Source organism: Nothobranchius furzeri, chromosome 11, assembly GCF_043380555.1.
Source record: "Nothobranchius furzeri strain GRZ-AD chromosome 11, NfurGRZ-RIMD1, whole genome shotgun sequence".
NCBI lineage: Eukaryota > Metazoa > Chordata > Actinopteri > Cyprinodontiformes > Nothobranchiidae > Nothobranchius > Nothobranchius furzeri.
This window is the reverse complement of record NC_091751.1, coordinates 67,802,048-67,819,968: the sequence shown is the minus strand read 5'-3', so window position 1 is coordinate 67,819,968 and position 17,921 is coordinate 67,802,048. Positions and strand designations below refer to the sequence as shown.

Genomic DNA, 17,921 nt, shown 5'->3' with positions numbered 1-17,921 from the left:
GGCTCATTAGTGGAACCAATCACTATGCTCGTGCAACAGTGCCAGAGCCTCTGCTCCTCACAATCACAAACATCTTTCTGCCATTATGTCCTTATCGTCCTCTCACAGCTGTTGGCATACGTGGACGGATCTGCTAAAACACCGAAAAACAAACAGAATCAGGGCGTTCGCTCTGTTTTCCCCGAGCCAAATGTGTCCGCCACCCCGTTTGGGTTTATAAGAGAGTGAGGCGCTGATGTGTGTAGCCTTGCTGTACATTTGTAATTAGTCATCTCAACTCTTCAGGGGAATCCGGATCATGGTGGAAGCTAAATTCATCCATTTAACTAGCTTAGCCTCCTGTCTGGTGATAAATGTTGGGGACAAAGTCAGCTACTAAAAGGTCACAGGATGGGTTAATTTTGGCTTCCAGCTTTGACCACGAGTTATCATCCAGTTCCTGACACATAATGACTGTTTAATCTTGAATGTCATTATGTATTTATTTATTTATTTACTTACTTACTTACTTACTTACTTACTTATATTTCTAGAGGATAAAACCCCTTGAGGTGCATCATCTCGTTTTCAAGGGGGTCCTCCATTAAAACACCATGTTATGCTTAGTTTACCCCAAATTAGAATGACTCAACTGATGGGAAACAATCTATGACATGAATCATGTTGAGTTGTTGTCTGTGGTTGTCAGATCCTGTAAGATGAATGAATCTGAGGTAATCCAAACCTCAGCTGTCCCCGTGGTGTATTTGCATCCCTACACACCCGGTGTGTGTCCTGAAAATGCATCTTCCTCCCTGAAAGTCACCAGTTTTCAACCTATTTGGAAAATGCTTGGATATTATTGTTAATAGTGATGCATGTCTTCTCAGTTATCATGACACGACTTCATTCCATGTTGTTAAAGCAGTCCCGACGGCCATGTTGTCATCTACACAAGTGTGTTTCTCTGTGGATGAAATCCCAGTGTGTTTGCTATCAGCCCATCTGGACTGAACTGGACTGAGTGTGTGTGTCAGCTGCTCACTCCCAATAAAAACACCCTGGCCCAAAACACAGGCTTGCCAGCAATTTCCCCTTTAGGGAGTTTAGAGATGTCAGTGTAACGACCTGTTTGGTTCCACGTGAGTCTGTCAGGAGCAGAACTGCTGCAACGAGGTTGTGACGCAAACTGTTTAAGAGAAAAAATAATCTGAGCCATAAAAAAAAAGTCATATCTGCTTCCAGAGGTGAGTCGCTGCAGCTGCCATCGTGGTAGCGGACCGTTTCAAATGGAGGTGGGCTCCGACCCAGGTGGGCCGTGGTTCTGGTTTCATAGACTAATTTAATGCCATTCAGGTCAGGTGATTGACTAAGCAATTTCCTTTTCTGAATTTCAGGTCCAAAGATGAGAACTTCACTCTTGTCTTGATTTAAAAGAAGAAAGTTTAGAGTTATCCAATTTTTTGTGTCTTCAAGACAAGCCTGTAGTCTACCTAACCGACCAGGTTCATCAGGGTTAATGGATAGATATAACTGAGTATCGTCAGCATAACAGTGGAAGTTTATCCCATGCTGTTTAATGATTTTACCAATTGGGAGCATAAATATAGTAAAAAGAATTTGTCCAAGCACTGAACCATGTGGTACTCCACAAGTAACCCTGGAGTATGAAGAAGATTTGTCATGTACATTTACAAAATGAAATCTGTCAAACAGGTAGGATGTAAACCAGCCTAGCGCTGTTCCAACGTCACCCAAATACCATTATTTTGGGGTGTTCACCCAAACATCGCCCAAACTTCATTATGTTGCAGTGATCACACCAACGGGACCCAAACATCATTATTTTGGACTTTTCTGCCCATTACCCATATATCTTTATTTTGAAGTGATCACCTCCAACGTCACCCAAATATCATTATTTTGGGGTGTTCACCCCAGGGTCCTAATTGTTATGCACCTGGGGAATTTTGGGAAAGTAAGCGGTTTGAATGGCTGCGTGCACTTCCACAAATTATACATCAAATTGACCGACTCGGCCGTGGGACGTGTGCTGTTACTCTTTTATTCAATAGGATTCACCATGGCAAAGTTATTGGCAAAAAACATTAGAAAAATGTTCATTTTCAGTGTGTGCATGACTCAGTCTGCCAGGACCAAATCTTGACCAGTTGCATCAAGGGCGGCTTGAACGGCAGCGTGCAACCCCCACTATTTAGATGGTAAATGGCCTGTATTTGATATAACGCCTTCTACAGTCATGGAACATCTCAAGGTGCTTTACAACACAATCGGTCATTCACCCATTCACACACACATTCATTCACTGGTGGGGATGAGTTAGGATGTAGCCACAGCTGCCCTGGGGCACACTGACAGGGACGAGGCTGCCGAGCACTGGCGCCACCGGTCCCTCCGACCACCACCAGCAGGCAACGTGGGTTAAGTGTCTTGCCCAAGGACACAACGACAGCGACAGACTGAGCGGGGCTCGAACCTGCAACCTTCCGATTACGGGGCGAGCACATAACTCCTGTGCCACCGTCACAACATCACCACAAAGTCAGGATTTTGGGCTGCTGTTCACCCCAACGTCATCCAAATATCATGGCTTTGGGTTGTTCTACCCCAACGTGACCCACATTTCATGATTTTGGGGTAATCACCCTAATGTCACCCCAATATCTTGATTTTAAGTCTCAAACACATGGCCACTCTCTTTTGCCAGCAGGCAGGTCTCTTTTTAAAATGTCTCCAGGAATTTTCTAGCGTTTACATCTGCCAGCCAATAGAGGGCACCATTGCGTGTTACCAGATACAGTACACAGTCTGCTTGGCACAGCGAGGCTGGCACTGCAGAAAATGGCGGACTCGACCAGTCAAGCAGCTGCTTCTGAGCCCAGCTGTTCTAACGTTGACTATAAAATAAACAGTAGAAACTAATCCTTACGCTGTACAATTTGTCACTACACATGGTGTTGGCTGATCAATACATACATCAGCAGTGAATTTGGCATCCCAACGTATGGAACCCTTGTTCTATTGTTGCAACTACCGCCACACTCTTGCTATGGTGTTCCATATTCAACTTTCAACCCTTCATATCAGAGATCCAGCAAGGTTTAGTTACCGTTCTTCTGAGGTTCTGGTCCATAATTACAAGACCGCATCAGCTCTATTCATGAGAAGCTCCACATCCCTGAGAGCTTAGGCCCTGTCCACACGTAGCCGGGGATCTGCCAAAACGTAGATATTTTTCTACGTTTTGGCCTGTCATCCACACGAAAACGGAGTTTTTTCACACGAAAACGGATCTTTTTAAAAACTCCGGCCAAAGTGAAGATCTGCGTTTTCTCCGTTTTGGGTGTCTGTGTGTGGACAGACAAAACCGGAGTTTTAAGGTCCACAACGTCACTTTCCGCGACAAAAAATGCTGACATCACGTGTGCGACCTGTGTTTACACTAGCCGACAGCATAGATGCCCTCAGAGCTGCGCTCGCTTTATCAATTGTCCAAGCGCTTTTTGCTTGTTTGTTTTTGCAAGCGGAATTACTGCTCCTTGTGGAAGACCACAGACGAAGGACGAGGTTAAGAACGGGGGACGTACTGCCGCCTACAGGTCTGGCATGTCCTTAACAACGTATGTCCGGGTACGTGTGGACAGAGTTTTTTTATTAAAACGAGGTGGTGTGGATGCAAGTTTTTGGAGGGGCGGATATTCGTTTTTAAAGAAACCCGGCTACGTGTGGACTAGGCCTTAGACCGTTGGAGTCCAGTGAACTCACCATTCAAGAACAAGGAGAATTTTCCTGCAGATTAGTTACAAAGTGTTTCCGTTCCGCTTCAGTTTTCTCACGACTCCCCATTAGTTTGTTTGCTATAGTGGCTACCAGCTCTCAAAGTCTTCTCACATTTCCTGCACTGAGACTTGTGGTAATAAAACGGGTGAGGCTTCCAGAGGGGATGAGGCGTAGCTCAGAAATGGAGGTTTTTCACTAACAGACCCTTTATAAACCTTCATTTTGTTAGGAACAAACATGCTTACAGAGTTCGACAGCCTCACCTGTCAGCGCACCCCGGGGCAGCTGTAGCTACATCGTAGCTCATCCCCACCAGTGTGTGAATGTGTGTGTGTATGTGTGTGTGTATGGGTGAATGACTGATTGTGTTGTAAAGCACCTTGGGGGTTCCAGGACTCTAGAAGGCGCTTTATCAAATACAGGCCATTTACCATTTAAAGCCTCAGAGCTGGAAGCAATGTCCTAAATAGACACTTTGTCCACTGATTAAATCAGTTAAAGGTAAAATACGGAAGATTTAGGCCTAGTCCACATGTAGCCGGGATTTTTAAAAACGAATATCCGCCCCTCCAAAAACTTGCATCCACACCACCTCGTTTTAAAAAAAACTGTCCACACGTACCCGGATAAATACGTTGTTAAGGACATGCCAGACCTGTAGGCGGCAGTACTTCCCCCGTTCTTAACCTCGTCCTTCGTCTGTGGTCTTCCGCAAGGAGCAGTAATTCCACTTGCAAAAACAAACAAGCAGAAAGCGCTTGGACAATTGATAAAGCGAGCGCAGCTCTGAGGGCATCCATGCTGTCGGCTAGTGTAAACACAGGTCGCACACGTGATGTCAGCATTTTTTTGTCGCGGAAAGTGACGTTGCGGACCTTAAAACTCCGGTTTTGTCCGTCCACACGCAGACACCCAAAACGGAGAAAACGCAGATCTTCACTTTGGCCGGAGTTTTAAAAAGATCCGTTTTCGTGTGGAAAAACTCCGTTTTTGTGTGGATGACAGGCCAAAACGTAGAAAAATATCTACGTTTTGGCAGATCCCCGGCTACGTGTGGACAGGGCCTTAATCCAGGAACTTGTAGATTATTCACTTTTGAGTTTGGTAAATAAAATAATTGTTTTTAAAATATAGCATGAGTGTGTTCCATCTGGGTGGTGCAATGGAACTCAGTAACAGACAGAGACTATTTAAATAAAACCTTTTCATTTCCCTCTGTGATTTTTATTTGTCATTCGTTCGTTCGTTCCTTCCTTCCTTCCTTCCTTCCCTCATTCATTCATTCATTCATTCATTCATCTCTTTAGCTCTGCTGGCTGTTTAAAGCAGTGCAGCCAAGTCCAGAGGTACCTGGCCTGATCTATACTTCCTGGAGAAGATGTCAGGGGCTGCAGCTTAATGAAGCATAAGCACACTCATCAATATTCAGCTGTTCAGCCACGTAAGAGAAGGATTGCTGTGGCTCTGTTGTCAGCAGTGAACGAGCTCTGTGTTAAACATATTTAGAATATTGATTGAGTGCAACAACATTGAGGCGCATTAAGCTCCAGTGATGTTTACTCTGCAGGGAGGCATCAGTGACTTTCCTGTGGAGGAATGTCTAAATCATCACATTCAGTTTCTATTAATTATTTTAAATAATTAGTCCCAGTGAGGAAAGTTAAAAAATCTCTAAACATTTTGAATTGAATGCCATTTATGGTGCTTTGTTAACGGATTATCTGTGGAGCACCACGGCACCAACGAGGACCGCCGTCCTGCGTCTTTTCTTTGGATCTCTGCTGTCAGAGCAGGATGAGTGGGTGGTGGCTCAAGCCTCATCTCTCATGTGATTCTAGAGCTAACAAATCACTCAAGCAGCTTTAGGCCCTTTACAGCAAAAATAAATAAGTGAGTGTATTTTTTTCCGCCAAGTTGGATCAGAAAGAAAACAATAATGTTGGTTTTCTTGCATCCAGGGAAAAGCCCCTATTTACTGTTCACCAACCGCCATGAGATCCGCCGTGTTGACCTGGTGAAGAGGGAGTACAGCCAGGTCGTGCCCACTCAGAAGAACACTGTGGCTCTGGACCTGGACGTGGCCAACAACCGGGTTTTCTGGTGTGACCGCTTTCACCGCAAAATCTACAGGTGAGCAGCAAACGGCCATTTTTCTGAAAACATTCATGGAACAAAGTGACGCCTATCTACCTCCGCACCACGGGTCCCCGGAAGAATGAAAAAACAAATGCAAGTCAACGGGGCTAAAAACGCTATTTTCCAATTCCGCTTGATTTGTGCCACCGATTTCACACATGATGTTCGTGAATTTTAAAGAAGCTTTTTGATACCAAGTACGTGGTTATTTTCTGGGGGGGGGGGGGGGGGGGACGCTATTTTAGGTTTTGTGTGAAAATAAGTCCAGGACTACAAATGACTTCATGAAAGTGACGTCATCAAACCAGACACGGAGAAAAACTGAGGGCAAACGGCAGTCAGTTCAGCGAACTTCAAATCCTTCCTTCGGGAGGAAAGAACCACCATAAATCTGGTCATGTGGTAAGTAGCAGCTACACTAGGGGAGAGAAGATGGTGAGGTCACAAATGCGACGTGCCGATGCAGTCATGCTATTTACGAACTTTTACAAGCGGATAAATCTCAAAGTACATGACTGGTGTGGTCGAAACACACTTCAGTACTTTACACTGAAATGGCAGTACAACATATGCGATCCAGGGCGTGAGGCCAAGCGGATCAGAAAATAGCTCTTTTAGCCCCGTTGACTTGCATTCATTTTAATGATCCTCTGAGGACCCATGAGCCGACCAGAAAGGGAGGAGACGTAGGCTCCCTGTACTGACTACTGTTCATTCCCAGAGTGCGTTGTAACTGGAGCGCAGTGTCCTCTTCATAAAATAGGTGTTAAATGAAAGCCTGTGTGGAGAAAATAAAGCCAAAACTCTTGTTAGCGAGCACAGTTGCCATGCCTCCAACACTTGTGCAAGGGCTGATAATTCGTGGCCGGGGCAGCCCTGGGGCAAAGCCTTGTCAGCTCTGATAAGTGATCCATGTAAGGAGGACGCTAACCGCTGGATGACCCTGCTCAGTCCAAGGCTCAGGGCTATAACTCCCATCCTGCTGTTTCCTGATTGTGCAGCACAACGACCAGCGGAGGTCACCAACAGAATGTATTCACATCTGCTGTCATCATAAAGTATCCAGATTACCTTCATACTGCATGTTCATATCATGTCTTCTTCATTTATCAAATTAACCTGACTCAAATACGGTATTTGCTTCAAATAACAGTCCCCTCACATCCCTTACTGATGTCCTCATTGTCGTCCCCTCCCCGTCCCTGCCCTCATCCTCCCCTGCAGTGCCTTCATCCACGAGGCCAGCGACCCCTCCCAGCAGGTGCCTCTGGTGGATTCCTCTCTGCAGACACCCGTGGGTCTGGCTCTGGACTGGCTCCAGCACAACCTGTACTGGACCGACTCAGGAGACAAATCCATCTCTGTGTCCTCAGTGGATGGCACCAAGAGACGCATCCTCATCAACAGTGACCTGAGCGAGCCTCGAGCCATAGCTCTGGACCCCCACCATGGGTAAAGAGTTGCATGTGTCTTGTTTATATTTCCATTACTAACAATGATGGTGGTAACATGATTCATTGAAGGCCTGTCCCCTCCTAAAAAAGCCTCGTTTTAAAATAAAATCATCTTAAAAAGCTTGTATTAGATTACCTTGTGCTTAGAAACTGACTTAGAGCTATTTTTATATCTGTGTGAAAAGTTAAAGACTATCCACAGATTCTTAATGAGTCGCAGCGACGCCCTAACCCTGCTGACCCTAACCCTAACCCTCCACACCAGAGCCTGTATGGGTTTCTCAGACACAACCGCAGACCCAATCAGAACTGCACCAATCTAGTTGAGTTCTGCAGACCCATAACCGTTAAGCAGGAAATGATTATCAGTAACAACCATTCATGTGAAAACGACTGAGTCATCATTGCACAGCTGTTGTTTTACAAATGTTGCTCTGACTACAGAGTGAAACTAGTTTTAATTAGGTGGGGGGAAAATCTGTTCATTCTCAAACATATACTAATGTGCCACAAACAGGATGTTAATATCACCAACCATTCCCATTTTATTACGGTGTATTCATATTGTAAAGGCAGTTTAAGCAACTTTTTTGTTCAAAGTTTCACCACAAGATGGCACTGTGATTTTGTGAATGCCCCAGAAAGTTTATTTAACGTGTTTATTTAAAGTATAATTTTTTCGTGTTTTCAATACATTTTGTAGCATTTACAGGTGCACAGAATCAATAATTTTAGATATTTGAGTAATTTTGAATTAGTTTATTTTGATAAGGTGTCTTTAAGAGTGCTGTGACGTCACTTCCTGTCAGCTTCGGAGATTTTATTGATGTGAACGGACAAATTTGTGCCAATTAAGAACATTCGAGAAGAAGGTTAAGTGTTTTCAAGTCTACCGGCTTGTCTACTAGCAGGCCAAAGTGGTGTGTTTATTCTTTATCTATAAACTCTATATGTTAGCAAACTTAAGGCAACTAACTTGTTAATTTGTACATGATTTATGCTTTTTCATTAGTTCGACGGTGTTCATGTGGTGTAAAGATAAAGAAGATGCAAGACCGCGTTAAACATCAGTAAAAGGAACGCTCGTGTCTCTCGTGTATGTGAACAAGCCAGGTGTTACATATAAATAGCCCACCCTGTATTATTCACTTTGTTTTACATGCTTGGAAAAGCGTTACCATCATCACACCTAAGCGGGTCGTTCCTTAAAAACCAGTTTATGTTTGACTGACGTCACAAAAAGGCAAATGAACCTCATTGTGCATCATAATTAACTTTATTCATATTACAGACATGAGCCAAAGACGGAAGGACTTCCTGAGTCTGAAACGTTGGTGAAGTATGGCGCGGTATGGGGGCCAAAATTAAGACTACTGCCCAGCAGCAGGAGGCTATATAAATTCTGAAGCAAACTACTGATCTGATTAATGATACGCTGGCACCGGTAACTGAGAGGCTGGCACTGTGAGGAATAGCACCTTTACCGGCGTTATTACTAGATACGCTAGGGACTAGCAGCCCTCGGCTGGTCATTGACTGGTTCAAACACTCCCTTTGCTGCCTATTAGCATGGATAGGCTAGCGTTAGCCTGGACGGGCTGGTGTTAGCATTGGAGAGGCTAGCCATTAGCGTGCCTAGGCTGGCCACTAGCTGACTAGTGACTCTATGAGACACGCTAATGGCTAGCCTCTCCAATGCTAACACCAGCCCGTCCAGGCTAACGCTAGCCTATCCATGCTAATAGACAGCAAAGGGAGTGTTTGAACCAGTCAATGACCGGCCGAGGGCTGCTAGTCCCTAGCGTATCCAGTAATAACGCCGGTAAAGGTGCTATTCCTCAGTAAGCAGTGCCAGCCCCTCAGTTACCGGCGCCAGCTTATCATTAATCAGATCAGTAGTTTGCTTCGGAATTTTTATAGCCTCCTGGTGCTGGGCAGTAGTCTTAATTTTGGCCCCCATACCGCGCCATAGAAGAAGATGAGGCGAGTTTATATCTGCGTGGTTCCAGCCATTAGAACCATTTAGAACTTGAACTGGTAAAAGAGCAAGTCACTCCCAAATCAACCCTTTTTTTGCTGATAAACTACGTAAATGAGTGTCTTAATTGTTCTGTAGACACGTGTAGTCAGTTATGCACTTTAGTGCATCTTCGTCAAAATTGAAATATTCTACCTAAAACTAAGTCATGCGCCCTCTTCAGGCAACAACTCAGCACTATATGTGAATTTTAATCTGCCATTGCTATTGGCTAAGAGGTACACTATGACGTTAGCTGGCACCTTGTGAGCATGTGTGTGTGTGTGTGGTTGTAAGCGGCTCTGCCCTCCCGGTCTGCTAGGCAACGCCTGCTTGTGGCACATTTTCCAAACAGGAAATGGGGGTGGAGTTAGACTCTGGTAGGGGCTTGATTGTATGCTCCTACTACAGCTGCACATTAGTGACACCAGTGGAATCTAAGGGGCTCTCAGGCTCAGCGTCATGCGGAGCGATCAGAAATAGAGGCACCAACCATCAGGCTTTTCAGTTTTTTTTTTCAATGTTTTGATATTCCATCTGTCGGTGTTCTCAAACACCCCACCTAGAAAACGACAGATCAAACGGGTCGTGTAAAAGGTTCAGTAGTTCTAGGAGGTGCAGCTTTTAACAGCAGGAGACGAGGAGACTACTGTCAGGTAGGACTGGGTCAAACTTTCCCTCTTGGTGCTGAAGGGACAGCTCCTATGCTGTAGGTGGTTCGCCCACCTCAACAAGAGGCTTTACATTTGGGTCACATGGGTACTGTAACTGATTTGACTGTAAATTTTCTTATTTATGTCTGGGATTGGTTGCATTTGAAGCTTTTTTTTATTCACACTGGATCACCAGTGAGTCTTCTGAGCCCCAGAAGAAGAAAGCCCTCTAACCTGCAAGGGAATTCAGAAATGTAGCAAACATTTTAAGAGAACCTCCCTTTAAAACTCTGCTTTCGTCACTTTCCGCTGCAGCAGTGAGATGCTGTCTCCGTGTCCTCCATTCTGTCAGCACTTTTGTGGTTTTAAGGCACAATTGAGCAGCAGTGTTGCAAAAGTTATTTTGTAACCTTCATAAAATAAGTGACGTTACTTAGCATGAGGATCGCTGTAAAGACTCTGACACTAGTCAGTGACTCGATGCAACCTGCTGGGTTCTTTATGTGGGACCGGCTTAATGAACTGACCTGTACTGGAATGTTTACTGTGTGAAGCGCTTTGAGAAGACTCTTGTCGTGACTGTGTGCTATATGAATAAACTGAATTGAATTGAATCTGGTGGGGTTTATTATTACATTGTGAGGCCCACTCCTAAAGGGGCTAACTGTTGTGAACTAACCCTGTTCTGTTTATCCCAGTTTTATGTACTGGTCAGACTGGGGAACACGAGCCAAAATAGAGAAGGCTGGAATGAACGGAGTGGACCGTCAGGTGCTGGTGGCCGATGATATCGAGTGGCCCAACGGCATCACTCTGGGTGAGACAACAACAGCTTTTTGAATGATTTCTTTATTTGACACAACTTTATATTTGATGCTGTGATAGACGATTGCTGCTCTGGGAGGATTTCTGAAGCTCTTGTGTGATGGTGACTATTTGTGAAGGAAACCTGCATCACCTATAAACAGTTGTTGGTCAACTACTCAAGACGAAGAAAATAAATTTCCTTTTAGGGCAGGGAAAAGATCCGTGTGTGTGTGTGTGTGTGTGTGTGTTAATTTAGGTGTCTGTGTGTTCCCCAGATGTAGTCAACCGGCGTCTCTACTGGGTGGATTCTAAACTGCACCTGATCGCCAGCGTGGACCTGAACGGAGCTCATCGCAGAACACACATGTCCTCAGCAGAAAGGCTGGGACACCCCTATGCGCTGGCTGTGTTTGAGGTAGGTGTGTGTGTGTGTGTTCACAGATTAATCCTAGTCCCTCATGTTGGAACACTTAGCAGTGGATCTCAGAGATTAGGTAGTTATCCTCGATATCATCCAGCCTCCCACATGTTATCTTAACTCCATCTTTCTACGGAAGCCTCACAGGAGCCGGCTGTTGGGAAGTCTCAGTATCATCAGTGATGAATTCAGTTCATTGCATGCTCAGCTGGGTGTCCTTATATCTGTTCTGTTTGTTGTTCCTTGTGGGGTTTACTAACGTAGCATACCAAACAGCTGCATGGAGTAGAGAGGAATGTAAAGCAGCATGCTCACTGCTGCTGCTGGTCTTCATCCAGTTCTCTAGTCTACCTCCAGAACCCGACAGAACTTCTGTCTGAACATCTCTGCGTCTGTGTTGCAGCATTCTCCTGCTCAGCTTCACTCTGTCACTTAAACCAGGACACATCCTCAGCATTTAGTTAATAGTAGATTCCTCTTGAGTTAGTAAGAGTATGTTTATTACAAAGTCATTAGCTTCATCATTCATCAAGAAGCACATGGATGACGCCAGCTGCTCTGTGACAGGATGCAGCAATAATCAATGGCAGGGATCTTTCTGTCAGGATGCTATAATACTAGTGATGGAAATTCCGGCTCTTTTTAGAGAGCCGGTTCTTTCGTCTCCCAAGTGGCTCCTCAGATTTTCTGTTGCATAGAGTACATTTATAACCAAAATAATGCAAAACTATATTTAAAATAATTTACTAATGTAAAAAAATGCAATATATCAAATATTTATCATTTCTATGGATTTAGAAAAGCAGCAACGAGCCGGCTCCCGTCGTTCACTTCAAAGAGCCGCCTCTTAGAGCGGTTCGTTCGCGACCGACACATCACTATATAATACTGTAGGGCTAACATGTTAGCAACTGAGACATTATTACAACTACATCCTATAATCAGAAGTCCGTTAGTTTCAAACTCGCCTTTTGCATTTGGCTTGCTGCTGGTTTAAAAAGTCAATCTGACTTTAATTTCTATAATCCAGATTAGTTATCTCACCATTCAGATGTAATTCTGTGCTTCTACTTTTGCTGTTTTGTTCCACAAAAAGAACCAGAGAATTGCATTAAAACACGTGGTGTACTTCTCCTGTTCATCACTGGAAACACGCCAAACCGTGGAGCCCTGATCGCTGTCAAAAAGCTGTGATGTGGAGAAGCGGCAGTCTGCAGAGCAGAACTGATAACACACAGTAAACAAAGATTGTTGACCAGATTATCACATTTTCATGCAGCGTTTTTTATTACTGAGGCTTATGCGTTAGACTCTTAATTAAATAATGTTTGCATCTCAGGCACCAGTTATGTTCCCAGCATCATACGTGTAGTGATACTGCACGTATGATGCTGGTGCAGCAGGGCTGCTACTTGTTTCTGATCCTGTTTGTGGTCTTCAATTCAATTCAATTCAAAAATACTTTATTAATCCCAGAGGGAAACTGATTGCTGTAGTAGCTCAGAATAATAATAATAATCAAGTCATCAAAGAGTTGTTGTATATTACAATGGCTGTTGGCAGGAAGGATCTCCAGTAGCGGTCAGTGTTGCAGCCAAACTGAAGAAGCCTCTGACTGAAGACACTCTTCCGTTGTCGGACAGTCTTGTGAAGAGAACGCTCAGGGTCGTCCATCATTTTCTTGATTCTCTGGAGAATCCTTCTTTGCATCATCTCCTCCAGCGGTTCCACAGTCGTCCCCAGAACAGAACCAGCCTTTTTTATTAGGCTGTTGAGCCTTTTCAGGTCCCTGCTTCTGATGCTGCTACCCCAACAGACGATGGCTGAAGAGATTACAGTCTCAACAACAGACTTGTAGAAGATCTGCAGCATCTTGCTACAGACATTGAAGGACCTAAGCGTCCTCAAGAAGTGCAGTCTGCTGTGTCCCTTCTTGTAAACGGCTTCGCTGTTCTTTCTCCAGTCCAGTCTGTTGTCCAGGTGAACTCAGAGGTATTTGTATTCCTCAACCACCTCCACTTCTTCTCCCATGATGGAAACAGTGTTTGACTCCACCCTGTTTCTTCTGAAATCTAAAATCATCTCCTTTGTTTTGTTCACGTTCAAGGTCAGATGATTGTTTCCACACCATGCCACAAAGCGCTCCACCAGCTCTCTGTACTCAGCTTCCTGTCCATCTCTGATACACCCGACAACTGCAGAGTCATCTGAGTATTTCTGTAGATGACAGGTCTCTGACTTGTACTGGAAGTCTGAGGTGTACAGGGTGAAAAGGAATGGTGAGAGTACAGTCCCCTGTGGTGCTCCAATGTTACTGATCGCCTGGTTTGATGTGCAGTTCTTCAGCCTCACAAACTGTGGTCTGTTTGTCATGTAGTCTTTAATCCAGGCGATAGTTGAGGCCCCCACCTGTGTCTTCTGGAGTTTCTGGCAAAGTACATCAGGCTGGATTGTGTTAAATGCACTGGAGACATCAAAGAACATGACCCTCACAGTGCTGCCTGCTTTGTCCAGATGACAGTGGATTGGTTGAAGCAGCTGGATGATGGCATCTTCAACTCCAACTCCATGGCGATAAGCAAACTGCAGCAGGTCCTGATATGTTCTAGTTTGCTGATTCAGGTGGACCAACAGGAGTCTCTCCAGGACCTTCATGATGTGGGATGTCAGGGCAACCGGTCTGTAGTCGTCGTTGACTGATGGGCGAGTTTTCTTTGGAACTGGAACAAGGCAGGATGTCTTCCTGAACAGAATCTAGAGATGCTGAGGAGGAGGCCTGGTGAGGGAATCTGAAGGTCCTAGCTCTGCTTCTTATAGATGATGTGGTTTAGTTGTGATCTTCTAGCCATGCCGTTTGTTGTTTACTGAGACTGCTATTTACCATGACAGTCAGGCCTTCCAAATGTGAGTTCATGGTTCTCAACTGGGAAAAGCTGGAATCCTCCAGCTTGGATGTGAAGTCAAGTATCGTTCCACAAACAATGGTTGGATGGAGTGGGAGATTTTTTTTTCAACAATGAGGGGCTCCCACTTGTCCACGGGGACACACCCGGTGGGGTATATTTTGGATTTGTGGAAGGAGTGGAATATTATATGCCTCTCTCAGCTGTTCGTGGAGGACATTGAAGACGTGTGGATTTTTGGGCTGATGATTACTGGCTGACTTCAGCTTCGCGGACAAGCACCATCTTACATTGGTGATCTTCTTAGTCCCTACACCCCAGCAGGTCCCTGAGGTCCAGTGATCAAAGCCTACTGGTTGTGCAGCACCAGGCTAAAGGTCAAAGGTGACAGATCATCTGCTGCTGTGGCCCCCAGACTCTGGACCTCTCTCCCCCTGAGCCTGAGATCAGTGGACTCAGTGGTCTCCTTTAAAAAGCAGCTGAAGACTCACTTGTTCAAGCTGGCTTTTGTGACCTTCTTCACCTCTCTCTCTTTATTCTGCTCTCCCCACCTATTCCACCTTCCTCAGGATCCACTGATTTCCCTCTTTCCTGTTCACTCTCTCTCTTTCTTAACAATTTTTATCACAATTGTCTATTTTTGCTCATTTTAAATATATTTTCAATCATTTTCTAAATTCTTTTTTATTTTTTCTAAATTTTTTGTTTTTGTGAAGCGCCTCATGATTTTTATCTCGAGAGGCGCTATAGAAAAGATCTTTTCTTCTTCTTTGTCTTCTTCTACAATACAATACAATATATATGTGTATGTCTTGCGTTCCAGGATCGGATCTACTGGACGGACCGAGACAAGGCAGCAGTTTTTATGGCGAACCGACTAACTGGTCAGGATGTCCAAGCTCTCGCTGAAAACCTCAACGACCCCCATGACATTGTGGTCTTCCACCAGCTTCGGCAGCCTCAAGGTGTGTTCATTTCCACTTTATTCCTCCTAACTTACCAAACTCAGTGGCCACCTTCCTCCTTCCTCTTCTGGAACATCCACACCATCATCCTATCATATAACAAAGACAGGATAAATCCACCCACAAAACTCCCAGACTGCCTTTAATTTTGGCACGGCCAGTCTGATCTGGTTGCCCACTCACTCTGCCCCATGTCCAACCAGAGCTTTAATCGCTCGTGTCCCCATGCTAGCACGGTTCTGAACAACCACGTATTTGGTAGCAGGGCTGCATAAAAACACAATTATTTAAAGGAATGTTTTACGCATATCCAGATTCTATTATATTATACTCAGAATAAGTTTTGACAAATTAAAAGAATGTTTAGCTGTGCTGATGAGAGTAAAAGATGTTAACTTTGTGTCTCTTTAAATCCGACCTACCGTTCTGTGTGTTTGAGCCACTCCTCCTGGTTTTATTTGGTTTCTGTCTTCAGGCCCTGACAGCTGCAACCTGGGCAGCGTGGCCAACGGAGGCTGTGAGTACTTGTGTCTGAAGGCTCCACAGATCACCGAACACTCACCCAAGTACACCTGCGCCTGCCCTGATGGACAGGACCTGGGCCCTGATATGAGAGCTTGTGCTCCAGGTGAGAGGTTTATGAGAGAACAGGTGTGTAACAGATTCTGGTCCAGACCCAGTCCACACATTTTATTGTGAATTCTTTGGAGCATCTTTAGCAAATAAGAATGTTTTATTACCATTTAGATTTAGCTTGTTTTGTAAAATTGAACAAGATTTTTTGGCAAGCAAGAAGGTCTGTGGTTTGAATCCCAGCTGTAGCCTTTCTACATGGAGTTAGCATGTTAAATGATAAATGACGCCTCTCAGAGTGAGGACTCCAAAGTGCTTTACACTACAGTGTATCATTCATCCATTCACACACTGGTGGTGATGAGCTACGATGTAGCTACAGCTGCCCTGGGGCGCACTGTGAGAGGCGAGGCTGCTGAGCACAGGCGCCACCGGTCCCTCCGACCACCACCAGCAGGCAAGATGGGTTAAGTGTCTTGCCCAAGGACACAACAGCAGAATTCTCTGTCCGGAGCCGGGATCGAACCTGCAACCTTCCGATGACTGGACAATCCGCTCAACCTGTTGAGCCACTGCTGCCCATGTTAGTCCCATGCAAGCATGGGTTTCCTCCCACAGACCTAAAGCATGCATGTCAGGTTAACTGGAGACTGCTGTCCCTAGGTGTGACTGGTTGTCTCTGTGATAAACTGGAAACCTGTCCAGGGTGTCCCCTACCACTCTCCTGCTGCTGCTGGAGAAAGACAGCCACACCCACAGACCCCAGTGAGGGAGAAGCGGTTGTAGGCTATGGATCTATGTCCTGGAGGACTGAACCTCTGATCTTTAGTGTCCTGTGTATGGTGTTTACTGACCCAACTCTTCCTCAGCATAAAGATACACTTTACTCTTACTGAAAATGTTCTTTACTGTCTTTCAGCAGCACCAAGAGATGACACAATGGCAGTGTCCCCTCCTCCCTCTGCCTTTACTGTTGACACCAGACCAACTCCTGAAGACGTCTCTTCATCCTTAAAAGGTGTATCTCAGGCAGACGCTGTCCTCCGTCTGTCCACGGCTTCCTCTGCCTCTCCAGAGTCTCTGACGGCCCTGAGCACGCTGCAGCCTCTGTCATCGCAGGAGTCCAAAGCTCTGGGCTCCCACTCCAGCGCCACCGCTATGGTCATGCCCACCACACCAGCAGGGGACAGCAGCGTCTCACAGCACTGTGAGTGGAGCTGAAAACAACCTTCAGTCAGTCAGATGTGGACGTAAATCGGTTTTAATAACTGATACAGTGTGTGATATGCGTTTTCTGCCTCGTGTATTTCCCAAGGGGCAGCCATTGTCTGAACATTCTGAAGCCAACAACATCATAGGGGCTGGCACCGGAAACGATCAAATTCTCATTGACTCCCATGTTATAAAGGCCAACTTCACAGCAGAAATAATGTTTACAGCCTGGTTCTAAACACCATTTTCAGCTTAATAGATCTAGTTTACAGTCATGGCAACTCTGAGGTTGTCATGGGGTGACTTTTATTGTAACTCATCCGTTCAAGTGCAATTAAATGCCTGAAATTATGAATAATTAGATTTGATCGATATGTAGCCATCAGCATCACTAGCACTCAGAGGTGGAAAGAGTTCTAAAATTTCCTACTTAAGTACGAGCACCAATACTTTGATAATTTTTCTCAAGTACAAGTAAAAGTACTTGCCTAAATTTTTATTCAAATAAAAGTAAAAAGTATCGTAAATAAAATGTACTCTAAGTAAAAGTTACTTAGTTACATTTTTGTCAGCTTAAGGATGGCTACATCTAAGTAGTGCTAAATCACAACGGCAGTTCACGCGCGCACACACACAAACACACACACACACACACACACACACACACACACACACACACACACACACACACACAAGGCCGGATTAACCATATGGGCAACTGGGCTATTGCCCAGGGCCCACGAACTCTAAAGGGCCCAGGGCAGCAAGGGCACGAGCAACGTACTGTATCTGTAATCTCCCGCTTTATGAGGACTAGGGTGACCATACGTCCACTTTTCACTCTCTGTCCGGGGCGTCCGGACTGGGGGTTCTTGTATTGATGAAAATGTCCGGCTTTTCATCCTGGAGCAGGGATCGGATTATGGGGGAGCTGTATATCCTACACATCCAGGGGAGCCGAAAAAAAGTTTTCTACCTATATGACATCATTTATGGACTCGTT

The 17,921-nt window shown here is 45.0% G+C and overlaps 1 protein-coding gene across 3 annotated transcripts in view; it reads left to right on the top strand.

Annotated features, from left to right (window-relative positions):
• LOC107384400 (low-density lipoprotein receptor-related protein 8) overlaps window positions 1-17,921 on the top strand; it is a 147,270-nt gene that overhangs the window by 116,670 nt on the left and 12,679 nt on the right. For 2 of the 3 annotated variants that reach the window (XM_054741031.1, XM_054740994.1), the window contains exons 10-16: window positions 5,739-5,910; window positions 7,141-7,368; window positions 10,739-10,857; window positions 11,123-11,262; window positions 14,992-15,133; window positions 15,609-15,761; window positions 16,626-16,913. In XM_054741031.1, the coding sequence (XP_054597006.1) occupies window positions 5,739-5,910; window positions 7,141-7,368; window positions 10,739-10,857; window positions 11,123-11,262; window positions 14,992-15,133; window positions 15,609-15,761; window positions 16,626-16,913 (1,242 nt within the window). The remainder of the gene's footprint in view (window positions 1-5,738; window positions 5,911-7,140; window positions 7,369-10,738; window positions 10,858-11,122; window positions 11,263-14,991; window positions 15,134-15,608; window positions 15,762-16,625; window positions 16,914-17,921) is intronic. The other variant, XM_054741013.1, reaches the window with a different exon arrangement.